Source organism: Gobio gobio (assembly GCF_949357685.1).
Source record: "Gobio gobio genome assembly, chromosome: 4".
In the NCBI taxonomy this organism is placed as follows: Eukaryota; Metazoa; Chordata; class Actinopteri; order Cypriniformes; family Gobionidae; genus Gobio; species Gobio gobio.
Genome location: NC_137100.1, coordinates 5,378,604 through 5,406,335, shown reverse-complemented (window position 1 = coordinate 5,406,335; position 27,732 = coordinate 5,378,604). Strand labels below are relative to the sequence as shown.

Sequence of the window (27,732 nt, the reverse complement as noted above, 5' to 3'; positions counted from 1 at the left end):
TGTTTTCGTTGTGTTGTGGCTTTTTCATTGTGTTGTGGCTTGATTTATTTGTGTTGTGGCTTTTTCGTTGTGTTGTGGCTTGATTTATTTGTGTTGTGGCTTTTTCGTTGTTTTGTGGCTTTTTCTTTGTGTTGTGGCTTGTTTCCATTGTGTTGTGGCTTTTTCGTTGTGTTGTGGCTTGATTTATTAGTGTTGTGGCTTTTTCATTGTGTTGTGGCTTGATTTATTTGTATTGTGGCTTTTTCGTTGTGTTGTGGCTTGATTTATAAGTGTTGTGGCTTGTTTTCTTTGTGTTGTGGCTTTTTCATTGTGTTGTGGCTTGATTTATTTGTGTTGTGGCTTTTTCTTTGTGTTGTGGCTTGTTTCCATTGCTATGTGGCTTTTTCGTTGTGTTGTGGCTTGATTTATTAGTGTTGTGGCTTTTTCATTGTGTTGTGGCTTGATTTATTTGTGTTGTGGCTTTTTCGTTGTGTTGTGGCTTGATTTATTAGTGTTGTGGCTTGTTTTCTTTGTGTTGTGGCTTTTTCTTTGTGTTGTGGCTTGTTTCCGTTGTGTTGTGAACTTATGTTTGCTTTTTATATTGAGTTGTGTATGTAATTATGACTGTAATGACTCTTGAGTAACAAAATTTCAAGTGTCTAGTTTAAAATAAGACCAGATTTATGAGTATAGACCATAGGGTTTAAGAGCTGCAGACATTTTTATATCGGTGTCGTTTTAGAAAATTCTGTAAAATAGGGGTGCAAGTTAAGTGGTTAAATAACCCGGGGTGAGTAAATAATAAGGACATTTTCATTTTTGAGTTAACTATTCCTTTAAATATTGGTCGGTTTTGTTCAAAGCAAGAGTAAGTGATTCTCTAAATATATTAATGAAGATAAGATCGGATGTCGTAGGTGAAACAGTCTGAAAGGTCTGATGTTAGGGCACACGCCAGGAGAAAGTATTTAAGGGATTTAGATAATTAAGAGATTGTATATATGTAAGACTGTATATAATTGGTATATTAGTGTTCAGTGGGATAAATGAAGTACCATTTTGTCCAGGATCTCCTCGTCCTCAATGTCCTGCAGCTTCTCTGAGGTCAGCTTCTCACTTTGCGCCTCACTTTTGACGGAGGTCATGGAAGAGCCATTCGGAAGCACAGGGACTTCATGAGCCATGTCACTCACAGATTCACCCACAAGAGAAATGGGCTCCGTCTCCATCTGTGTGTGTGGAGGGACAGAAAGTCAGCAACATGACACCTGTATACATGATGCATTATACAAGGTACACTGTCAGAAATTACCATCATTTAAACAAAACTGTAAAAATTGGTTAATGGCAAGATTTCTTACTCTACAGTGAAAAACTGAAATGGTCTAATGGGGGAATAAATCTAATGGGAGATGTAATTTTACTGTAGAATGCTGTACATCAAGTCATCAATGAAAAAACATTTTGTGGAAAAGCTATTTGCGATGAACTTAGCAGCTGTGGTTTCCAGTACATACAATGAATCTGTTTTATTAAAGTTTTTACATTGAGAGAAAAGCTACTTATTTAAACTGGTCAAGCTATCCTTTTAACAAAGAACTGTATACATTTATACAAAAAATAAATCAATTCTAAAACCATGCATAACATTCCAAAGTTGTCACTATAATTGTAAAAAAGTTGCATGATCATCACAAAATTCATGTTAAAATGCATTTTACTGAAAATGATAATGCTGACCGAGAGATGCCTATTAAGATCTGATACTATGACACTAAAAACACAGTGATGACATTTATAACCCTGAGCAGCTAATCCCCAAAACAGGTTATAATCCACAGCAACACAATTGACACCAGGAATTAAGACTAGGGACAATAAAAATACCCGTCCAAAAATAAAACTGGCAAAGAGTGATGGAGAGATGGGCAAGAAAGAGTGAGTGAGTGAAACCATTACAGCAGAAAGAGGAGATGGAAAAAGGGGCTGGTGGAAGGCAGGGAATGTTTCTGAATCTGATCCATGTCTACAGCTGTGTTTACACAAAAGCCGTGGAAGCTCGTTGACATTTAGACAGGAATGAGAGCTCAATGATTTCTGTGAATGTCCCTGAGAGCCTTAGCCTGCCGCTCTCATCCGTGTCACACTCGGTTCTTCACTGATCCCTCCTTTAACAAACCGCCAGCGCCGTGAAAGTGCATGCCGGGTCGGACGGTTAGTAAAGGAGAGGGTTTAGACTAGAGCATTAGCACTTTGAGAGAATGGAAAGTAGGATATCCAAGGTATGGGATGCTTGAGACAAAGACAAAAAGCACAACTTTATGATCTGCATAAAGGCAAGTCAAATCAGGTTAATGCATTAAGGGTGTTAAATGTATTTAACGGCATTAGATTTGTTTAATTAACGGTAGTGTGCTAACTTTGGCAGTCTTATTAAAAAAACATTGCCATTTAATGCAAAAGTGCAATTTTCCAGATTGACCCCGAGTCTGGCATCCACTCACAGTGATGCACATCATCCAACACCAAACACATACAGAAATAGACCCTTATACCCACTGCAAATCTTGTGCCACAACGAGTTACCATCTTTTTACCTTTTACTAATCCCTGATTACCAAGGCTTTGCTTCACACCAGCCAACTCAGAGGGGATATCCAAGCAATAAACAACCCTTACTGTTTTCAAATCTAGGGAACTAATGTTCACTTTAGTATATGCATGCAAAATTAAATTACTACCAACTTTTCCCCTCCAACTGAACTACTTATATACTATATCTAGAGCGCAACTTGCCCTAAATCAAAAGATCCCTGGAAAATCTGATCTGACTGAATCAAATCTCTTCCTGGAAGCAAACTCAAACACTAAGACTTTCAATTAATCAGACAGCAATGGGCCACATGATTCATTATTTTTCAAATGTACTGTGCTAAGCCATAAAATCTATTTGAAGCATAACTTAATGCACACAAAATGAATTATTCATACTACTGTAGATGGGACTTTGGAAATTGGAAACGAGTGTAAACTTCCCATCAGTCTATTTTCAATGAAAGAAAATCTTAAGCATCTTAAAGTTTTAACTTGAACCCCTACATTTAGATGGCAGATTTTCCAGTCCACATTATTCACTATAAGTGCATATGACTAATAACACATAGTGGAAAAACGATGCTTCGAAAACGAAAACCATCCAAATGAAGACAGCAGATTTTCCATCATTCATAATAAGCATAAATATGCAAAATACTAGGTTTTCCCATTTTGCAAACGTTTGAAATATGCATCTTTCTGAGTCACAGATCACCTACAGGATGTAATCCTTTTTACAAACCACGTTTCAGGTCATTGCTATTAGTTCCCAAATCAAAAGAGCACATCCCAAGTGCTCTCTAGATATGGTTTGATTCGCAGGCAAGTCTGTTTTTCCCTCAAGTTGTTGCAAAACATATGTGCAGTAGTGATTCTTTGCCTCAGCAAGGACTGGAAAATACACACTCTTATACTACCATGCTATTGCTCCGTGAGACACTGGCGGTTGGAGACGATACAGGCGATGTGTGGAAATCCTCAGCAAAGGCAAGAGGCTGTAGCACTGGGTTTACTTCAACATCAGATGGATTGCCAATGGCTGGATTGACGTCTTGCTCTTCAGTTAGTTTCGGTCCAGGCAGTCCAAGGGCATCACAAAGCGCCAATACTTGCCTTGCAAGCTTCTCTTGCAGGATCCTTAAATTTGCATTTTCATATTGTAAGGTGGCAATTGCCTCGACAACAGGCGTTGTTGCTTCCTCCAGACGTGCCTCGATATCTTTGCCGAAAACCTTCAAATCGCAATGAATCTCTTGCACGGCTCGTTGAAGATTGAGTTCCAGCTCATAAAAGCGTTCATCACAGGCTTTTCCATCTTCATCTTCAACCGTCTGTAACAAAAGGTCGCCAATCACAGCCTCTAGGCCCGACTCGGCACAATCTTGATCCAGATGGAGCGGGAGACTGACTTCGTCGCCTAGATTAGGCGTGGGGTCCAAGCTGACACCAGGCATGGTATGGTTAGCAGCTTCTCTAGGTGCCAATAATGTGAAAAACTCAAATTATAGTCTATAAGAACAATCTGACCTTGCAACTACACAGAATACAACTAACTTAGACCCACAGTTGAAACAAAATCACAGCTCTTTATACCCCACTCCAAACCCCCATCAGCTGTCCAACACGTCAGCCAATGGCAAGCCTTGGAATTCTGTCGCCATGGCAGCTGGAGGCCCCAGAGCCCCCACTAACTCAGGTGCCAGTCATCTATTTATCAACAGTGGCCATTATTCCAGTAGGCAATCACCCATAAGCCCCTGGCTCTCTTTTTTTAGAGCTCTTGTCCTTCACACCTTTCACTAGCTGAGGACAAAGTCTGCAGGGCAACGCTGAACAATGTGAACGCATGCACATAGCTGCAAGTCCAAGGCACAAACAGCTAATAAAAGTGTCTGAAAAACCTTAAATCTTAGTAACAGATGTACTACATCAGCAGGGTAGGGTTGCACCAACCGCTCGCAAGTTCTCACTTAAATTGAAATGTACAGTCCACACTAGAGGCTTACTAACTATTAGCCAGTTTGTAACTAACTCAATTTTTCCGGTTGCACGGTTCCTCCCAAAGGCAGGGCATAGTTAGTAGGTTGTAAACTCTCTGCGTAGTTGCATATTGATGTTTTTACCCTCAATGATCCAATATCAGCCTTCAAATATGTGAGCAGAAGTTGTGTTGAAATGCTGTGAGTTATAGTTTATCCTTGATTCTAACTTCTACCACAGTAGATATATGGGAACCACTTTATTTTAGGGTTCAGTTCTCACCATTAACTAGTTTATTTTTTTTTAGCATGCATATTACTAGGATATTGGCTAGTACTTATAAAGCACATATTAATACCTTATTCTGCATGACCTTATTCTACATCCCTTAATCCAACCCAACACCTAAACTTAACAGCTACTAACTAATAATAAGCAATAATTAGGAGACAATAATTTATTGAGGCAAAAGACTGTTACCTTAATGTTTCCATTAAAATACAATACTACTTAATGATGAATAACATATGCTAATAAGATTCAAACTGAATTTAAAATGAATAATGATCGATATACATATACAAAAAAACATAAGAAATTACATTTATGACTGATTTTTATCAGATATGATATACACATAAAATTTATTCACAATGTTTTCAATCATAATGATAATCATAATTGTGCCAACCAGGCATGATGCAATAAAATATGAAAAAAATTACAATAACATTGTTTTTTCTAAAATGACCATTTTGATGAGATAATTGGAAGTAAGTAAGTTAGAAATGATGCATCTGTATGATAATTTATAGAACAGACTTCATGCTGACGTGGTAAATTTGTCAATACTGTACATTAAAGAAAAACCCAGCCTGGTCTCATTGGCAAAACGTACCTGTGGCAACGGTTTTGCAAACCACAAAATAACGTACTAATACGTACACTGCAGTTTCCAACAGAAATGAACACTAGAGGCAGTAAAACAGCAAGCACTTTTTTTTTCTTTTCTTTTTTTTACCATAGTCCATGATTTGTAAACAAATACATTTTGGAGTTTGCATCACTTAACCAGCTCCATATGTTCGGCTTTTCTGACCAAGCTTGCTCAGTAGTCAGCTGGCACAGATTTGTACTTGCAATGCTGAAAGCTCGGGTACGAATCCCGTGATAGACGCGTCATGATAAAAGAGCTCAAAGACGAGTTCAAAACACAAGCTAAAATGACATGCTTACAATTGTATTTTTGTCACATTTGCTTTTGTTAACACTATCGGGTAGGATTAGGGTTCAGTGTAGGTGTATGTTAAAAAAATAACGTAACAAAACGTTGCCAGATGCTTTTAGCGCGGCCAGTTGACATTTCACTTTGAAACTCTCGCGATATGAGCCAGGCTGGAAAAAACCCATTGTACAAGCACTAAAGTCCTGTTTCACGTTTCCTTGATTTGATGTGGCACAGCAGGTGTATCACTAAAACGTGCTTTAGCTGTCATTGGGAAACTTTGAGTGGCCAAAACCACCTCTGAACTCGTTGACCCATATGACAGATCATTCAATAGCATGACTGCGTCAGCATTTATTTGAGGCTCAGACCGCTATTCCAACCAGTCCAGTCTCACTCGAGAAACAATACCTGACCCTCAGATGCTCTGCTGCGACTTACTGACAGCCAAGCAACTAAAAATATCTTGCATAGTTTAAAACAGAGCATCTAAATATACCACTGCAATCTGTAAAGCAGTGCCCACAAAACAAGAATTAAGGCATGCACAGCCAGAAGGAACAGACATCACCTGGGGAAGGTTTAAGTTTAAGTCTGTTTTCCTTAGGCACCCACATATGAAATTAAAAACGACTTCTTCCTTCTTGGAAAGGGCAGTGAAAAGTACAGGTTGGCATTGTGCGGTGGATATCCAGAAATAGTCAGTGGGACTGTGTGGTTAGCAGCTAGCAGAATAGCACAAATTGCACAAACAGAAAGTATTTAAATATGCATGTTCACTAGCACTGAACATGGCATCAATGACATTATCCCATTCTACAAATACTAGGTTAATATGAATTTTGTTTTGCGCGACTAAAAGTTAAGCGTTGCAGGATTCATTTAAATACTCTCCTCCCATAGATTTGCATCTGAAAGGGAAACTTACAAATGCATATGCCTCAACAATAACTGTGTACACGCCTTTTAATCAGTAGTGTCTTGACTATATCATGACAGTAGACTATAAAGTACTTATACTACAGGGCTGTTGAATGCTGTTGAAGGTGTGCAATTGTTTTCAGTGAAACACAGATAAAGTAGTTCCAGCAGGTTTTGACCGCATTACAGCTCCATTAGCCTAACAAGCCAGAGCCACATTAAGATGTTGGGTCTGGGAACTCACCATTGGCAGGGCTCAATCCGAGGGGCGGGATAAACGGTTGTCTTTCAATAGCGCTACAACCAACCAGACCAACGAAGAAGGTGAAGCGGAGCTAGTTGATAGATTAAACTTTCACCGTATCCGGTCGGCAAAACTCAGAACACATCTTCCTTTCTTAAGAATGACTTCAGTGCCGTTCTTTATTCTTTTCTCAAAGAAAAGCTTAACTCCAAGAGTCGCTACCAAAGCCGATTCGAAAGACCGCTGTTCGCCAGCTTCTTTGTTTACAAGTAGCACGCGGTCTGCCGTCATTATGTTAAGCCCGCCCACCGACTCTATACACGACGTGATTGGCCTGACCAGAGTTTGGTTTTTCCAGCTCGCAAGCCAACGGAGAGTTGCTAGACTACCTTGACTGCAAATTAGATTTGTTGCTGCTAGGGTGCGTCTAGATTTCTAGGCTACAGTTCCATATCACTTCGTTATTTCAAACGGTCCTTACAGCCGACAACAGCAAAATAATCAAAACCCACAACGACACTGACCAAACAAATAAATACGACAAAATATTTTCATGTTTTTTGCCACACTACATTTTATTATGTACGGAAAGAACATACTCTCCCACTCACACACACACAAAGAGTACAGACACACACTCGCACAGAAAAATGTTGTCCGCGCGGCTCTGATGATTTTATCAGTAAAATACTTATAAGCTACATGATATTTCTCACTAGCGAGGGAATAACACCGCTGTTCTTGAAGCAGAAAAACTTAAAGTTTCACTGTTAGTCCTAGTGAAAACGCTGCTGCCGAAACACCATTGAGAGACGCACAGACTCAGGTCATTCACACACACTTAATCTTTCTCTCTCTCTCTCACTGTATTAATAACTGCATTAGTCTGCTATCAGTGGCCAAAGGCTCTGTTACTAGCTCTAAATTACGTTTTGAAACTCGAAATGGAGGCTTGAGATTATATGCGTAAGAAATTAGTCCTACACAAAAGACCGTTTTAAGGACAAAAATCTGACAAATGTCTTGAAATAATCATTATTTTTCTAATAATGCAACGGCTCGTTGTTAAAGCTGCACTATGTAACTTTTTCCGTCCGCTAGAGGTCGCCTGTTCAAAACAAAGGCGTAGTTTGATGACGCCACGTTTGAGCGCAGAATCTTGGGACATGTGGTCTCCACCTCACAGCCGATGTCACTTCCGCTTTTCCGGTCATGAGTGTGAGGTAACGCAGCTCTGTTTATCATATTAGACACATCTGAGTGTGTTGAAAATGATGTTATGACGTTACTCTGTGCGTTCTCGTGGCGGCTGCTATGACACTTGTTCACACTCCAGTGAGAGTAAAGCGTTTCTGCAAAATAAAACCGGAAAACGAGGGGAACGCAGATATGACGCCATCGACAGGCGACTCCCTCACACGTCTCAGTTCCTCGGTTAAAATAGCAATTTTCTCATGATTTACAAATAGTTGGAAACATTTGGGATATTGTAAGTACTCAACTGAACAAAATATATAACACTGGCCTAGTGGTTTTTGGATATTTTACAGAAAAAATTATACATAGTGCAAATTTAATAATTCCCTACATGAACTATAAAAAGTAGCTGAAATAACACAAAGACCGGCTGGTCCAGCTACATTAATGTTAAAAGGCCTAATAAAACTCATACAAAAAAATCTACATAGAAAAAAAATATTTTCACTAGGACAACAGCTATTAAATTCAAACAAGAATAAATTTTGGTTGTCGTTTGGTTTCTATTTCGGTCATGTCCTGCTGGATAACCCCACACACACCGTTATTTGCCCTCATTGGTCCATAATCCCCATCACATATTGATCGGCTGTGATTTTGTCAGCTTGATCAACATTTTTGTTGTCACACTGAAAACTTAATTCGCTGTGGTTGGGACAGTTTTAGATGATTTTTCATATACCGCTCCTTTTGGTTTTCACATAAGGGCTCTCCAAACCCTGCATCAGTGCTTAAAAGTTTGAACTGCATCTAGTACAACCTGTTCCTCAAATCACCATTAAGGAAATTACTTTAAAGGGAACATAGAAGCCAAGAGGAAACAAAATCCATTTTACGACCACCCAAATGCATCTGTTACGATCAACTTCAACAGTGCTAGACATTTGTCTGTCATCGCAGTTGTCATTGTTTTCGTAATAAAGCTCACAGAATGTGCACAACGGATCAGGCGAATGTTTGCTAGTACACAACACAGCAATCACATTCTACTCCTCAAATCCTACTCATATATTTACCTCTATACCAGATTGTCGTCTAGAAGTGTGCCTTCAAATCATGATCCCTGCTGTCTGTGTTTTCCCTCAAGGCTTTCTCTTTCTTCTCTGTCGCGTTTACACAGAGACATTAATCCCTCATTTGTGCAGAAAAGCCTCACCAACCTGTTAATGAACCGTCAGGACTTATCCTTTAACGAGATTACCACACTGCCCCACTTGCGTTAGAGATGCAAAGGGAATTACCAGCAAAATAACATCTACTTATTTACTTGTTCCTATGCATTACAAATATTTTACCTTCAATTAAATCACATAGGAACATCTTTTCCTCGCTTGTGAAAAAGTATGCTCGTAGTGTACTAATTTTAAAAGTATATTTTAAAAAGCTTTAGACATTCTACTAACTATAAGTAACTTTGCAACTACCTCTCATTAGAGTATTGGTAAAGAGTGCCACTGAAGTGCCTTGAAAACGCACAGCATTATTCAATGTGTCGACATAATTTCCACTGAAACAGGAAGACAGGGCGGGGCATATCGAACAGCTCCTCCCCTTTTTTAAAATAGCCAAAAGCGTTTAGTTTATACCTCAGCTCAGCCAGAGCTGTTGAGCCCAGTAAAGCTGCAGTTTCCTCCTAATCTCTAATGCTGCGTTCACACCAAACGCGAATAAAGCGTCAAAATCACATCTTACCACATCTAGTTGGAAACTTGAACATTTTGAATCCCTTCGCGCGTCCACAGCGAATTGGACGTGTGTATTAATCGAGCGTTTGAAGCAAAATAGACGCACGTTCAATGCGCTCCAGGAGAAATATGTCATAAAACACCACTCTGCCTCTTTTCATTTTCATTTAAAAAATATATTGAATATTAATAGCCACACAAATGTGGTCCTGGCTACTCCTACATTATCTTCACTGCATGTCTATTTAAATATCCTAAAAAATAAAGTTATGAAACTTCTCTTTGCCCTCAGTCAAAACGATTTGGCAGACAACAAATTATAGATCCATGAGAGCAAAGATCACCCGTTAGATCCACACAAGATGAACCACTACAGGACATCAGAGCCAGCGGCAGACGCCAGAAGGACTGGCCGAGGAAAGGCTGCTCTCGCCGGGGTTAATGAGCGCCGCTGATCGACTGGATCTCACAACTCAAAAAACGCCTGATTGTTTTTTTTTTTAAATAGGTCGATCACATGATCCGCTCTCTGCTATCGTGTCAATGGACTGACTCGATCAAATGATCCACTCTGTGCTGTCGTGACTCTGGACCTACTCGATCATATTATTGTACAAATTAATTCAACAGCCCTGTAGTATCATTGATAATAACTTTCACTAGTGTCAGATTCAATGTTACATGTAAAGTTGATATATTCATTGCAACTTCATCCTTACAAATGTGTGACTACAAATATATTTAAATATTTGACATTAAAAGTTTCAATAAAAAGGACAGTGAAGTATATTTTATATTGTCATTACATTCAACAATTTAAGACAATAAGAAATAATTATGAAATTTTACATAAAGATGTACTTAAGTACACCCTAAAATTCAGCTAAATGCATTTAAATCATGATCAATTTTAATATACTTTTAAGTGTATGAAAGCAAGTTATTGTATAACATTAAGTGTATTATTTTGAAGTATATTATTTCCATAATCCACATAACTTCTTTTAAAAGTATGCAAAAGTTTACTTTTTCACAAGGGCTATTATCCTTAATTCTTCACAAATTTGCAGACGTCAGCCCTTTAAGTGTTTTTTACACTCTGGCCTCTTAAAAGCTGCTGTATTAGCTATTAGGGGAGACCGAGGATGATTGTAACTCACAAAGGCTACACACACAGCACATTTTCGAGAGTTACAAATGCAAGACTGAATCAGAGTCACTCCCAAAATTGCTATGCTGTCAATCAAACGTTTTGGCATGTTGCAGCAGAAACACAATTGCCAACAATTTAACTTGTTTGGTGTCTGTGGTTTTTGACTGAAGTTATCTCAGTGATTGGAGATGTATTGTGTCAGACAATTTAAAGTAAACCACTTTCGACAGAGGTGCTGTGTTTTGCTCATGCTCGTAAAAGATTCTGCTTGTAAAGAGCGTGCTCTCTTTCAGTGTTGCCATGTCTGCTTTTTATAAGCTTAGTTTTTCCATAAAGACGCTTATTTATGGGCAGTCATGTTGTTTAATGCTTATTTAAAGAATACAGTCCCGTATTAGGTATTATTTTGGTGAGGCAAGTTGCTTGTTTTGGCCTTATTTTTCTAGAGAGATCTGGCAACACTGGTCTCTCCGGACAGTAATGAGACCACAGGGCTGATAGACAGATGAGTGATATGATACGAGTTCAGACACATACACTAAAAGAAAGAAGTGCCCCAAAACAAAGACCCAGCAAGGACGTATTAATTTGATTTAAAAATATATATATATTTCAAAATAAATTCTGTCTATCCAACAAAGAATCCTGAAAAAAATTCAATTGGGTTTTAATTTTTTTCAGGATTCTTTGATGGAAAGACAGAAAGAACAGCATTTATTTTGAAATATATTTATTTTTTAAATCAAATTAATACACATGCATACATACATACAAACAAACATATATGTGCATTGGGACCATAAATAAGGTCAATTTTGAATTATGCCGATGTTAATCTGTGAAAGCGTGCATGACATTCACAGGTCATTGTAGGGTTTCTTTCCCACGAACAGAGGAAACAACGTCTTTGGTCCTGGAGCCACTTCCTTTCTGAAGCTTTTGTGAATTGTTTACACTTGTCAACTGTTTCACTAGTGAGTGATGAGATGATTTGAAGTGTCAGATTTACACTGAGACAGTGCAGCTCAGAGGCAAGTGTCTCTATCAGGGAACACTACACTGGAAATACACTGTATGTGAGCACAGGAAAGCACTGTTACTCATTTAACGTGCAAAGGTGACGTTTACCCGATGGCCAATAAGGCAAAGCAGCAAAAAAAAAGATGGAAAATAATATTAAAATACTGACTAATATAAAAAGTGGAGCTCAAAATGGTGAGTATAGGCTTTCAAGGTCTCGTCTGCATGCAAATACGGTTTTGTTTTGTGTTAAATACCTTAACAGAGGATCCAGATGAGAGACTTGAGCTGGTGACTTTGAACGGTGTCGCTCTTAAACCAAGAGTCAGCTCTGAGAGAACAAGGGAAAACAGCAAAATGAGAACAGTGAAGACAGTTGACAAGATTTAGATGAGACTGAGCTTCTTAAGAACGACTAATGATGGTGTACGGCTTGTAAACATCACGCCACCCTAAGAAATATTTACACAGCACTGTTTAGATGTTAAATAGAGCTTCGGTCAGAGAGGATGGAGGGTGAAGTGGAGCCTTCAGTCTGTTATGTAAGCTGCCACAATGGCACCACATAGGGCTCATAAATTAGCATGGTCACATTACTGCTAATGTAAACACTGCTCAGCGCCCTCTGCGTTCTCTGGCTGTGTTCGGCAAGGGATACAATGCTTGCCGCATTACTGCCTAACGTTTTTGCTATTTGAAATAAAATGTAAAAAATCCTGAAAGAAAGGGGAATTTTTTATTTTTATTTTGTTTAACTTGATGTACCAAAATAACTACGGATGCATCAAATATCGGCCACCATATCGGTGGGGTTGGGTATCGCTTCTGCTTATTGATTCCTAATTTAGAGTCTAATAAGGTAAAAAAAAAAATCACATTCAAGTCTTATAGCAAAACATTTCATTATAGTTGAATACCATGAACAAAAATCAACAGGCTAGGAACTTTAGCCTATAGTTTAATAATGCTTGACATTTATATGAGTTAGGCTTTTTTGCTATGGTATTTTTTAAAGCAAATAAACACTCAGTAGTTAAAAAAGAACAAATAAACAACTGAGCAATTGCGCAAATAAATACAACTGAACAAAGGTAAGATTGAAATGAACATTTTCAGGTATTCAGGTACAGAAACTGTTATATGTAAAATAACACTGCACTTTATTAATAAAATAAAGGCTATTCATTACAAATATAGTAACAAAAGTTATTCTGTCTAGAAAAAGCAAGTGTATTTTCTCGTCTTTTGTTGTTTGATTAACGTTATCAAAGACGGCATCAGGAAAATCGTCACTTTAAGAGCTGCACGGATCCCATATAGGCTACTGACATGTCTTTTCATCTTTTTTTTCAACTTTCTTAAGACATAACGACTGTTTACGAGAATATTTTGACATTTTTGTTTGTATTTGTCTGTTCGCACGCTGTGCAAAAAGACAAGGAAGAGAACTCTATTAATTCACTATGAGAAGCCGTTCTGGGTGTGTGTGTGTGTGTGTGTGTGTGTGTGCAGCACAGAAAACACCACTCGTGTTTGCTCTTGAATGGTTCAAAAATCACAATAAAATCACCTTTTCTGTGCGCACATCACAGAAAACAGTCTTTTGAGCTTGAATGGTAAAATAAAAAAATAAAATTAAAATAAACATTCAAATGCGCACCCAGGAAGTGATAAGCGGGATCAAAATGTCAAGTCAAGTCAACTTTATTTATATAGCACAGTGTTAAACAGGAAAATAATGCAACAGAATTTTATTCGGCCGTCCAGCCGCTCTGGAGAAAACGGTGATGTCATCAGCTCATTTCAATTATCATACAGTAAAAATGTGGGCATTAGATCAGTAATTAGATCTGTAATTTAGTTTACTAATTAGATTTATTTGGATATTTAGTAAGAAAAAATTTGTCCCCAACTGAGCAAGCCAAAATGTGCGTTTCTTATCGTACATCTTATTTCTTTCTTATCTTATCGTTCTTCTTATAAAAGATATTTTGCGAGCCCTGTGGGACGAATCATTTCGGTTGCTGTTTCTCCACACGCTTTCAAAACAATTCCCCGTGTACTCGCGGGGGAGCCAAAGCTCGTTAAATATGCAAATCTTGGTTAATCGTTAACCAATCAGGAGCCTGCTTGCTGCTGTCACGTGGTAAAGTGACGTGACGAGAAACCCTGCATAATTTAAAAATACTACTATTGTGTCACAAAATGTAGTTTTAAGACTTTTTCAGGTGAGAATGTAGTTGTTTAAAGCTCAAATCTGTGGTTTATTTATAAAGAGAGCGCCTATTTAAAGTTTTTGGAGTTGTGAGATCCAGTCGATCTTTGGTCTCATGGATCTATAATTTGTTGTCTGCCAAATCGTTTTGACTGAGGGCAAAGAGAAGTTTCATAACTTTTTTTTTTTTTTAGGATATTTAAATAGACATGCAGTGAAGATAATGTAGGAGTTGCCAGGACCACATTTGTGTGGCTATTAATGCTTAATATATATTTTTAATGAAAATGAAAAGAGGCAGAGTGGTGTTTTATGACATATTTCTCCTGGAGCGCCTTGAATGCGCGTCTATTTCGCTTCAAACGCTCGATTTATACACACGTCCAATTCGCTGTGGCCGCGTGCAAATGGATTAAAAATGTTCAAGCGTCAAACTAGGCGCGGTAGACACTATTTTGGGGGGAGCATACATTTTGTGTGTAACAACCGCAATTTTGTCTTATTTCTGACCCTGTTTTGATATAAACAGTGGAAGTCGGGAATCGGAGTTGACTACAAAAAACCTGGAATTGAAGTTTCAACAAAAATATTAATCAGCACAACTGTTTTCAACATTGATAATAGTTTCTTGAGCTACAAAGCAGCATCTTAGACTGATTTCTGAAGGATCATGTGACACTGGAGTAATGATGCTGAAAATTCAGCTTTGCATCAAATAAATGCAGCCTTTGTGAGAATGAGACTTCTGTCTAAAAAAAATGTTTTTGGGTCGTACCCAACCCAAACCTTTGAATGCAAGTGTATAATACGCATGTTCAAAAGTCTCCAAATGTCTTGATTGGTTTTCTCCAAATCTAATAAAGTAAACTGCGTTAATACTGTTCATTGAAACCTTCACGTTTTATCCCAAGAGATCTGGTTTGCGTCAATAAATTCCCAATAAAAACCTCTTTGGACAAGAACCCACCGCTGATGAAATCAAAGAGTGGACATTGTTCTTAAATAAAGCCGTCTGCTCGGTTTACGGTGTCTTTCATCAGTTAGCGATTACATAATATGTCAGTTTCTTTATGTGGTTCAGTGAGACGGTAAACACTCTTTTACTGCAGGTCTATAGCATTAAATATCCTCAGGCTTTCACTGCCTGCGAGACCTTTCAGAGGCAAGGATGAGCAAAGCACTTCCTAATAAGGAAGATCTGACACAGCTGTGGCACTATGACAAATAAGGTCTGTTGATGATACTACGAAGAGACAGACAGAGAGAGAGATATGATGAAATGAGAAGAATAGTCGTGTTTATGCATCGGGCCGGCGAAAAAGGGTGAACTGCAATGTGAATTATGATTATATGACAGGGTCCTTAGGCACACATACCAACATATAATGGTTATTTTATATCATTGTGATGGTATATATGGCATAGCTATCCATGGTGTACAGTACCGTTCAAAAGTTTGGAAACTCTTCATCAAGAATACAGAAGAAAAAAAATATTATGAAGCATATTCAAATTATTTTATATTATAAATATATAATTTTTCGGCATCATTGGTCCAGTCTTCAGTGTCACATGATCCTTCAGAAATCATTCTCATATGATGATTTATTACAAATGTTGTAAACATTGTTGCTGCTTAATATTTTTTTATAACCTGTGATACTTTTTTGAGGAGTGATGAATTTACAAAGAGAACAGCATTTATTCAAAATAGAAATCTTTTCTAACAATATCCACTACCTTTCAAAAGTTTAGGTAGGGGTTATTTTTATTTATTTTTTTTGTTAAATAAATTAATAATTTTATTCAGCAAAGATGTGTTGAATAGATTTTTTAAAAAGTGATAGTAAAGACTTGTATTGTTAGAAAAAAAAATATTTTTGGAATAAATGCTGTTCTTTTTGTAAACTTCTTATTCATTAAAGAGTCCTCAAAAAAGTATCAAAGGTTATAAAAAAAAATTAAGCCGCACAACTGTTTCAAAGTTTTTTAAAATAGAAAACCAATATTTTGTAATAACTGTAATAATATTTTACAATAGTACAGTTTTTTTCTCTGTATTCTTGATCAAATAAATGCAGCCTTATGAGCAGAAGAGACTTCTTTCAAAAACATTAAAAATAGTAATGTTTCCAAACTTTTGACCGGAGAGAACAAAACATGTAATATGCTGCCAGGGCGTCTAGCAACTCTCCGTTGGCTTGCGAGAAACCAAACTCTGGTCAGACCAATCACATCGTGAATAGCGGGCTTAACATAATGACGACACTGCGTGCTACTTGTAAACAAAGAAGCTGGCGAACAGTGTCTTTCGAATCGGCTTTGGTCGCGACTCTTGGAGTTAAGCTTTTCTTTGAGAAAAGAACGGCACTGAAGTCTTTCTTAAGAAAGGAAGATGTGTTCAGAGTTTTGTCGACCGGATACGGCAAAAGTTTAATCTATCAACTAACGTTAGCTCTGCTACACCTTCTTCGTGGCTCTGTTTGGTTGTAGCGCTATCCTATTGCGTGCAGAGGGAATTTGAAAGACAACCGTTTATCCCGCCCCTCGGATTGAGCCCTGCCAATGGGTGTGTTCCCAGACCCAACATCTTGATGTGGGTCTGACTTGTCAGGCTAGACAAACATATCACTAGGAAAAAGTTTCTGCAATAGGAGACGTACTGTGGGTCTGTTTTCGTATATAATAAATAGGGATGCACGACATTGGATTTCTGCCGGTATGCCGATATTTTTCAACTCGTTTTGGCCGATGCCGATATCGATGCCGATATTGATACCGATATACGCTTATTTTTTCCCTTTGTTTGGAAACAACACCATTTTGAGCAACAAAAACAAAACAAAAATCATTCTGGTTTCAGTCTCCTTACTAAAAGGATACTTGTTAAAGATAATAAATCACTTTATTAACATTTATTTATTATAAGAGTATATTAAAAGCTCTGAAAATAATAATAAAATCATGACATTTTTCACCCCAGACAGATGTGGTTGTAACCTAAATATTTTATTTTTGGATTTAATGTTTGTGAAGTAACTTCATTTTATTACTGTAACAACAGCGCCCCCACTACATAACCTTCTACTGGGCGGGCACTAGGACCTGGAGGAGCTTCTGCTGCTGTGGAGGCTGCTGCATGCGCTAGAGTACACACACACACACACACACACACACACACACAAGGAGCTTCTGCTGCTGTGGAGGCTGCTGCGCGCGCTAGAGAGTGGGGAGACGCGATTGTGCTTGTTTTGGGCTAGTTTTGTTCTGAAAACCTGGCAACTCTGCATTGAACAGTCACATCCTTCTGTACACGCATTCACAAATTCAAGGCAACATTTAAAAACTGTCAATATAAAATAACCATACATGCAATGTATTTGCTTGTTTTTGCTTATTTAAACTCAAAGAATGGCCACACTGCTGACATGATCTGATCGCTATAGCACTCCTTGCACACGTGAGTTATTGCAGGCGCATATCAACACGGTATCATATCGGCAAGGCATATCGGCATAATTTTTTCATATTGGCCGATGCCGATTTGATATTTTAAGCGTTTATCGGCCGATTCCGATGTCGTGCTGATAATATCGTGCATCCCTAAGGACTTGCTGCTCAGAGCGCGCAGATGAAACGCAATAAACACAGTTATGTCATCTTGCTTTCCCAAACAACAGCTTCTGCCTCAGAAAGCAAGTGTGTAAGACAGTTCAGAGATAATTATTCCCAACCACTTTGACGACAGACTTTGAAAGACTTCAGAACATAATTTCAGATGCTGTGGCTATGCAAGGAGATTGGTCCGCTGGTTAGTCCAGTTATGCAAAGTCTTTTTCTTTTTAAACACATCTTGCCACATCTTGACTTTTTAGATGTGCATCTAAGAATTTATTTAGTTTTTTATTTTAAATGTGGTGGTTTATGCACATCGGATAAAAAACAAATCAAGCAAATTTTTAGAATTTATTCAGATCTTAGCGTTTCCATCCAGAGTTTTTTATGCAATTTCCAAAAATGTGCATTAAAAAATAGGTGGATGCAAACATGGTTATAGTTCACCCGTGTTAGTTAACGCACCAACTAATGTGACCTTATTGTGAAGTGTTTACCAATTCATCCAAGTGTTTGGAAGTCGAGAGCGTGCAATGCTGGTTCAACTGACAAGAAGTGGAAGTTAGAATAAACCATTCTAGGCAGTACTTAGAAAAGGTCTAATCTTCAAATTCACAGTATCATCAAGGACACTTCAGAGAAAAAAAAAACACTACTATTGCAACATGGAAAATACTTTGCTCAGATGAGACGAAGCTTTGGTCTAATCTTCATATAAAAATAACTGTATGGCTTAAAAGCTGCTAGTCACTATTCACTTTCATTTAATGTAAACAAACAGCCTGAACATTTTGTGAAACACTATTTCGACGGTCCACTGAAGACTTTCTGCTAACTATAAATGACTTTGCAATTACATGTCAACTAACTCTCATTTGAGTATTAGTAGACTGTCTGCTTAATATGATGCTTAAAAATGATTCAGAAAAAACATGTGACATTTAATGTTTTAAGTGTGTGCAGGACACTATAGTTGTGTAAGTGAGGAGAGCAAAATTAAGCAAACTGTGACATATTATACCCAAAAATTCTTCATACAGTGACTTCCAGTAAAATTGATATAAAAAAAATTTGGGAGCAAAATGATTCAGTCACTTTGACCTGAGCATGTTTTGCTTCAGCGTTTTTTCTTTAATTGCTAATGTGACCTTTGACACCACAGACTGAACTAAATGAAGCATTGTGTGGTCATTGGTTGACCTAAATTGGTATTATCTGATTGTGTACTTAAATTTAACAGCTGATTGGTTAATTGCAATCCATTACACACCTTTCTATCAAAGTTATCTGACATTATCAAGATGAATTTGTTCTGACACAGTTTAACTCTGAGTTCTTGTCATATTTGATTACCATTTATTAAACTATGGGTGAGTTGCACTAACAAGGATTCAATTAAAATCAGTTTAGAGCTAATCCCAGATTAACAAATCGGGGGTTAGAATTTAACCTGCGATTAAAACCTCCATTTATGATAAATTTTCGCCGCCATGATGGATTCGCCATTGACAGCAACAATACTAATATTCAATTTCCTTCTTTATTTATTGAAACTAGAAACTCTCTCTCTCTCTGACATAGTTCTTGCCGATAAAGGAAATAAAGTGAAAAAATGTCAGCTGTCTTTATAAAGCGCTACGTAGAGAGACCGTTAATGATCAAGCAGGCAATGAAAACATTGCTGCAGCGCGTGCTGATTTCATAAGCATGGAAATATATTTATAGTATCAATTAATGGAGTATATTGTGGCAGCGTAACTTATGACAAACAACTGTCATGATTGGCGGAGTGACTATCTCCACTCTTGACAGCACCGTTTGATCGCGATAAACTCACGGGTCGCCGCAACCTTCACATTCTGACAGCTCAATTCGCATTATTTTTATTTTTTATTTGTAATAAATATCCCTCTGAGACCTGACGAGAACACGACCTGTGTTCTATGTGCATAGTTTAATTATTTTATTTAAACCTCCTCAAATGCAAGTTTAAAATTAATCCATAATTGAGATTTAAATCTGAGTTTAAAGTTGTGGAGCAACAGGATTAAAGTTGATCTATTTTAAATATAAATTTAATCCAGGATCAAAATGATGGTTTAAATGTAAACCTGCTTATTTTTAATCAAGGTTTAAAGTTTGGTGCAACAGAATTATTAGATAAACCTTGATTTAATCTAGATTTAAGATTAATCCTTGTTGGTGCAACCCACCCTAAAGCGAATAAACTGTGATAATGTGAGAATGTTGAAGGTGTCTGAATACATTTTGGTTTGACTGTATGCTTTATTGTGATGCTCCCCAACAGACATTATACTGTCTAGAAGAAAATTTGCATGTACATGTCAACTTATTCGACTAACCCAAACCCCAACCTAACGGTCTACTAATGCTCTCACGAGAGTTGGTTGGCATGTAGTTGCAAACTTACTTATAGTTAGTAGAATGACTAAAGTGGACCAATACAGTGTATCCAATTGTTAAGCTCCACAGAAAAATAAAAGCAAGGGTTTCAAAGGATATGAGGGTGCATACAGTACATGGGATAATTGAATTTTTTTGGCGAACTATCCCTTTAACTACACTCATTAGGACACTAAAATGATATCCAAGTGAAATTGGTGAAATCCACTCCAACTTAAAGTTAAGTTTCCACATTTTCCATATTTTAAAGTTTATATGCAAAGCCACTAAATAGGCGTACTCATTCATTACTTGAATCATGGAGAAGGAATGCGTCAAACTATTTCATTTTAGGGTGAAATTTCCAACATGGCTGCCAAACTGAGAATATGCACAGCTTGCACTCCAGCTCGTTCCATCAGCCCGCTCGCCATTCCTCATAAAAACATCTGTGAAACGCATAGTGCTTTCCAAATAACCTGGATCGCTACTAGCTTTCCATTTTCCAGCTTTCTAGGCCTGTGATCCAACCACCCTGGGCAAAAATCCAGAATTCATAAAGAATTATTTTAGAATCATCATTTGAAAACCAAAACTAATGAAGCATAAAATAAAATTCCAAAACAAAACTAAAAATCGAGATCTTTCAGAGCAATAGACAAAATGCACCAAAAATGTATTTCCTTTAACTCTCCATTATCAATAGGCTATTCAACACAAGAGATTACACATTAACAAATAGGATTCAAAAACACCTGTAGGAATATAAGAAATAGGACCTTAATTTCTTAGGACTAGGATTCTTTAAAGGAACACGCCACTATTTTTGAAAATAGGCTCATTTTCCGTCTCCCCTAGAGTTAAACAGGTGAGTTTTACCGTTTTTGAATCCATTCAGCCGATCTCCGGGTCTGGCAGTAGCACTTTTAGCATAGCTTAGCATAGATCATTGAATCTGATTAGACCGTTAGCATCTCACTCAAAAATGACCAGAGAGTTTTGATATTTTTCCTATTTAAAACTTGACTCTTCTGTAGTTACATCGTGTACCAAGACCGACGGAAAATGAAAAAGTTATTTTCTAGACCAATATGGCTAGGAACTATACTCTCATTCCTGCGTAATAATCAAGTAACTTTGATGGAGATGGAAAATGAGGCTATTTTCAAAAATAGTGCCGTGTTCCTTTAAGACTGAATGTATGGTTAAAATTAATCTAATAGAATGGTCTGTTCTGGATATTTTACACATCCTTTGTATGTCTTGACTAAGGAGATCAACCGATCTGTTTTAGTAGGCCCAGCTGTTAGAAAACAGTGATCTGAAGATTTTCATTTCATTTTTATAAGATTCTAGGGTTGTCAAACCAGTACCAGTTGGTACAACAACAAAAAAACACACAAAAAAATTGGTACCAGGCTTATAGGCGCTGCTTTTCAACACTCTTGTTCGTGTTTGAGCACTCTATGAGCGTCAAAGGTTTCTATTTAAAGCCAGTTTTTACAAGCATTGTAGCCAATCACAATCATACCTGTTGAGCACAATTGCCAATCAGAGGTGCAAACGCAAAAAAACAACAAAAAAAAACAAAGCACAACGATTTTTGAAATCATTGATCATTGAAATGGAAACTGCAACGATTTACAGTAATAACCAATGGATGAGACAAAATGCGACAAATTCTTTAAAAGTACTTAACCGGCTCTGGTACCAAAATTGGAACTCAGAACTGCAAAATTTTACTGTAATGGTATTGGTGCCGACTACTAAAATTTTGCTACCGAGATTATGAGACATAAACTTCACTATTGTGTTTTTCAAAATTTGGCACTGCTTATTTCAGAACCTCACTCAACTCAAATCAAAAGATAATAGGGCTGCAACGACGCGTCATCGATGACGTCGACTACGAAAATACGTCGACGTGCGTGAAATGCGTCGACGCGTCGGCGGCACATTATTTACGTTCTAGAATAGAACAGAAGATCTAGAATAATGGCAGCTTCTGCTCCCGGGCATAGTGAAAATGATCATTTATCATATAAAGCCAGACCGCGACATTCAAAAGTGTGGGAGTACTTTAAACAGAAGCCGAGTAAAACTGTGCTTTGTTCGCTCTGTAACGCCGGTTTCACACTGCGCGTGGTGGCAGAAGCTGTGCGCGTGGAGAGCGGGAGCTTTCACACTGCAGTCAGTGTTGCCAAGACCGCGTTTTTTCCGCGGAATTGGGCTACTTCTACACTGTTGCTACACTGTTGTCTCATGTCCGCGGGTTGAAGCGATCCCAATTATGTGATATTTAGCCCCGGGAATGAGAATTTTAGCAGGCAGCCCTGCAAAAAAAACCCACATATTTAACCCCCCGAACGCAATGTTTACCAGAGAACCTCCCCGAAACGCGATTGGGCTTGTTTTGGGCTAGTTTTGAGTAACGAATGGGTGGGTTTTGTTGTCAAAACCTGGCAACCCTGCTGCCAGTGTTCTCTCGCGCAGCTGAACCGTGGCGCGTGTATTGCAACAGACGGTCACATTTTCCGGTGTTCTTCTCCGACCCCAGTACGTCTCGTGCCTTTATTTATTATGGGCTGCATATATCTCCTGTTAATGCAACCTGGTTCCCCTCTGTCCCAAACACATATGCATAATAACATGCTGTATATAGGTAGTTTACATGATTAAAGTAACATTAAAGTTAAGATATGCCTCTAGCTTTAATCATTTAAATATGTCTTTGAAATTTGGGCAAAAACTTCTGGCAGCTTTAGTCGTTGTTTATGCACATGTATATCTTCAAAATAGACGACTAGTTATACATTAAAACTATGCTGAAAGCTCCTGTATGTGAACCTTTTGCAGATAAATACAAGTGCATTTTCGTTTACTATTGACACAAATCAATAAGTAAATTATACTCAACTACTATAGTAAACAACTTTTCCTAATTAGGCCTACTCTGTATACATTTTATGATGAATAGTATCATTATACATGATGTTTAAAATGCTTCTTGTGTCCATATATTTCATTATAAAATGGCATACTATGTACACTACCCTTCCTGAAATACAATTAATATTGTCATCATTCATTGATTTCATGTTAAAATAATATACAAATTCACTACCCTCTTTGAAATACAATAATCAGTAAAAAAGAATCATAAAATCAATCCGGGAAAATAATCGTTAGATTAGTCGACTAATCGAAAAAATAATCGTTAGATTAGTCGACAGAAAAAAGAATCGTTAGTTGCAGCTCTAAAAGATAACTACTAAAGGAAAGTTTAGTACTTGGCAACACTTTCCTAGTGTTAAGCCCCCTAAACATTAATTTGAGGAGAAAAAACATGGTGGGTCTAAATGTCTTAGGTGAACGTGAACAGTTGAGAAAAAAAATGCATGTGTAGGGGTGTCGAAATTAATCGTTTCTTCGATGCAGACGAGGACGATTCGGTATCAGTTCAGAAATAGACCATAACCGATTTTAATGTACTGATTCTTTTCAGATGTCATTTGTCGCGTACGCGCTTTGTCGCGGTAGCATACAATGGCAGAGGGAGGCGAGACGCGAGTAATTAAAATTCTTTTAAAAACTACTTTTAAAGTCGACATCTGGGCACATCTCGGCTTTTATGAACAACCTGGTAAGCATGACCTGGAGAACACACGCGCTGTGTGTAAACCAAAACTATCTGATTTATCAAAACCATTTCATTTATACTTGGGCACATAAATGTATATGGATATAAATCCGATCTTCAATTCCTGCACTATATGCAGATTTAATGGAGTTCACGTCACTGAAAACAACAGATATGAGCAGCATTTTATTGATCATCAGCTCATTTCACAATCAAAAAAACTCTCTCACACGTTCATTTTTAGCATTGTTGCAAATTTACATATTTAGTTTCAACAACCAGATGCATTTAGTCTTTAGTTTTGACTGTAATGCGGCCAAGACCACCTCCTGAAGTGACTTTTAGTATTTTGTGTATTTGTTCTAAACGCTCCTGTTGTCCTCTGTGCCGAGACTTGAGTTTTGTTCGATACATTCAAGAAGCGGGTTTTCTTTGAGCAGGTCAAATTAACGGTTCAGTTCATATAACTGACTGACAAAATTGTATACATGAGGATGCAGTGCATCGTGATATCGAATTGAACCGAATCGATGGCATGATAATCGTAATCAAACCATGAGACCAGTGTAAGTTCACACCCTTAATGTGTAAAAAGAAAACTATGCAGTGTTATTTTACATTTGATTTCAATTTCTGAACTTTATTCAGTGCTAATTTGCTTATTTGTTCTTATTGTATTACTGACTTGTCTTTAATAATGTTTGAAAGACACAGAATAAACAAATTTGAAATCTAAATGTTTGACATGCAGAATTGCAAACGCTAAATTTTGTTTTTGTTTTTGTTTTTTTAACCAAAGTGACACATCACAATGTATACATTTTTACAAGCCGATCCAAACCCGTCAATTAACCCAATAATTGTTTTGGACCCAATACTCATGATTGTGTACATTCGTGTTTGTTTTACGAATAGCATTCGATCAGAGTATCATCCTTTGCTTACCTGTTCTCTTTGGAGCAGCGGATGTGATGAGTCGAGGGGTCATGTTTGCAGCCGTAGAGGACGATGACAATGAGGAATGTGAAGTTGGGTTTCGTCCCTCTCTGATCTCAATGCTAAGGAAGGTCTTCATGTTGGACTCGGGTTCACCCCAGGTAGACGCTTCTCCCTCAGGAGTCTGCACTTCTTCTGATCTGCTACACGCACGCCTGACATTTTCAGAGCCACCGTGTGAGCCGCCCACTGCGGCGTGTGATTGGTTGGAGAAAAGCTTGGGCTGGGCTAGCATGTTCTCAGTGGCATTCCTCTCTTTCTCTGGGATGGAGGAAGAGCAGGACAGGGTGTCCTGAGACCTCTCTGCAGACACTGTGTTTGTATAATGAGAAGAACTGTGGCCGCTTCTAGGTACATTCGTAACAGGTTCTGCAAACTTGCGCATCCTGTCACGAACAGAGTTTGCACGAACGAAGGGCCCAGAGTATGAGGCTTTGTTTTTAAAATCTGGAAAGAAAAAAAAATAGTATTAAATGTCTATGTACTAACAATTAATCATTTGATACAATGCACCATGTACATGTTTTTACATTGCAATTCTGTATTTAAAAATACCTGCATGTAATTTATTTCTGTTGACTGTTCCCTTACCTCTGAACCACCAAACCTGTTCCTAACTGTACCCATATCCACCTCAAAAGCAGCACAAGTGTTTTGCAATACATCAACACAAGTACATTGTACCTAAGAATCATTGTTTGGTCACACTTTAGATTAGGGTCCAATTCTCACTATTAACTCAGAGCTCAGATCATATTAGTCTTGGAAGAATTTGATGTGAAATGTTAATTATTAAATCTCTGACATTTGATTGTAGACTTTGGCATCTTGGCAAATCCGATCAAGACTCTAGAGGGGTCACACGTGACAATTCAGTTTTTTTCCCCTGGTAGAAGCAAGGAAGTAAGAGAATTAACTCTTTCCCCGCCAAACACAGAATTTTCCGGGTTTCTGTGTTTTCATTGTTATACGCTGGTTCTGTACTCATTCAGAGTTACGCATCTTCTGAATGAGTACAGAATCTCCTGATCAAAACACATGCGAAGAAGACGCAAAAAAAACCCCAAGTGATCGTATGTAAGCAGATGCATATGTAAAATAACGCGATTATCAACATTAAACATCATATAAATCAAAACGGCCTAATGTTACTGGATGAAATGTCGACCCAGGACGAGCTCTAGGACTGTGAAGCTTTGGGGTGTTGATGGGACTCCATCTACTCCACCTGTGTTTGATCATCGCTCTGAATCTGATCTGGATGTAGTCTTTGAGAAAAACGTGATTTTCTCAGATTTTTGTTTTTATATTTTTTTGTTTAATATATTGTTAATATTGCATGCTCAGATATTCATACAAGAAAATATTCTACGGGCCATAACATTTTTGTGAAAATGACACAAAAATGAAAATTCTGTCATGAATTACATCAAACCATAAGCCTTTCGTTTTCTTTGAAACACAAATTTGCAGTTTAACAGTTTAGAGCAGTTTAATTCAAGTCTTCAGAAGACACATGATCACTTAATATGATGAACAGATTTAATTTAGGCTTTATGTCATATAAACACTGATCAACGCACTCAAATAGCACTCAGAAGTTTAATTTTAGGTTAACTATCCCTTTAAACATAAGTCTTCACTTGCCATCCATTTAATTTAATTGTGCCAAGAATAAACAATTGTGATTCTAAGGATATTAATTCCATCTCTTTTGGGATTTTTCATCCCTACGGGTCATGCAGGATGTTTTGGTTTCTTCAGAGGGGGGAGGAGACAGGAAAGACTGATTAAAGCTTTACACCGGGCGGACTGGCCCCTAAGACTGTGAATGTGGTAATGGCCCTATTAGGTCATAAGGAAGAGTAAAGATCTTGGGATACGGCCCACTGACTGTGAGAGGATGACATCTCGATACTTTAAGCAAAAGCAGAAGGACATCAACTTGGCCATATGTGCTGCTGGGCAACTATACTGCCAGGTATGCAATATATGCAAGCTGGATTTGAAAAGAGAAAGATAAGTAATCTAAATCTATAGGACACAGGCTAAATCTATAATTAGATAACCTTTAGCTGTAGTGTATGTATATGTGGGCATGCAGAACTGCTCACCGGTATCCTTGCCGTTAGAAAGAGAAGTCAAAGGAGCGTCTCCACCTGATGCAACCTGAAGAAAAATTATTCAAAATCACTTTCTCATCGCATGACGTATACTTCCCCCCAAAAAATTTAGCAGCAAAAAAAAAATTCAACATTGATTAATAATCAGAAATGTTTCTTGAGCCGAGAATCATCATATTAGAATGATTTCTGAAGGATCATGTGACACTGAAGAAAATTCAGCTTTGCGTCACAAGAATAAATGACATTTCATAATATATTCACATAGAAAGCAATTATTTAAAATTGTAATAATTTGTATCACAGTTTTTACTGTATTTTTTAATCAAATAAATGCAGCCTTGAGAGAGACTTCTTTCAAAAACTGTAATACAATATTTTACCAACCCCAAACTTTTGAACAGTAGTGTATTTACACTACATTATAAGATTTGTAACAGTATGTTATAAGCATAATAAGTTGTAATAAGCATATAACTCCAATTGATATTCTTGGCTCTACATATGGCTCATATCAATGCAAGAATGAGAGATTATTTTGGATTGTTTTATTATCAGACAGGTCAGAACTGTAATAGCACACACTCTTCAAAAAGCAACAGAATTTGAGGCATTGTGTCTGTTGCAAGTGAATCTTAAAAATCCAGTAACCCTAAATATGAGCAATAGTAATTGTGATGA

The 27,732-nt window shown here is 37.6% G+C and overlaps 1 protein-coding gene across 7 annotated transcripts in view; it reads right to left on the bottom strand.

The window, feature by feature from the left end:
- Positions 1–27,732, bottom strand: part of smtnb (smoothelin b) — a 100,523-nt gene that overhangs the window by 21,623 nt on the left and 51,168 nt on the right. For all 7 annotated transcript variants that reach the window (XM_079815451.1, XM_079815449.1, XM_079815450.1 and 4 more), the window contains 4 exons: positions 27,043–27,097; positions 24,878–25,375; positions 12,317–12,390; positions 1,035–1,208 (listed from right to left, as the gene is read on the bottom strand). In XM_079815451.1, coding sequence (XP_079671577.1) covers positions 1,035–1,208; positions 12,317–12,390; positions 24,878–25,375; positions 27,043–27,097 — 801 coding nt within the window. The remainder of the gene's footprint in view (positions 1–1,034; positions 1,209–12,316; positions 12,391–24,877; positions 25,376–27,042; positions 27,098–27,732) is intronic.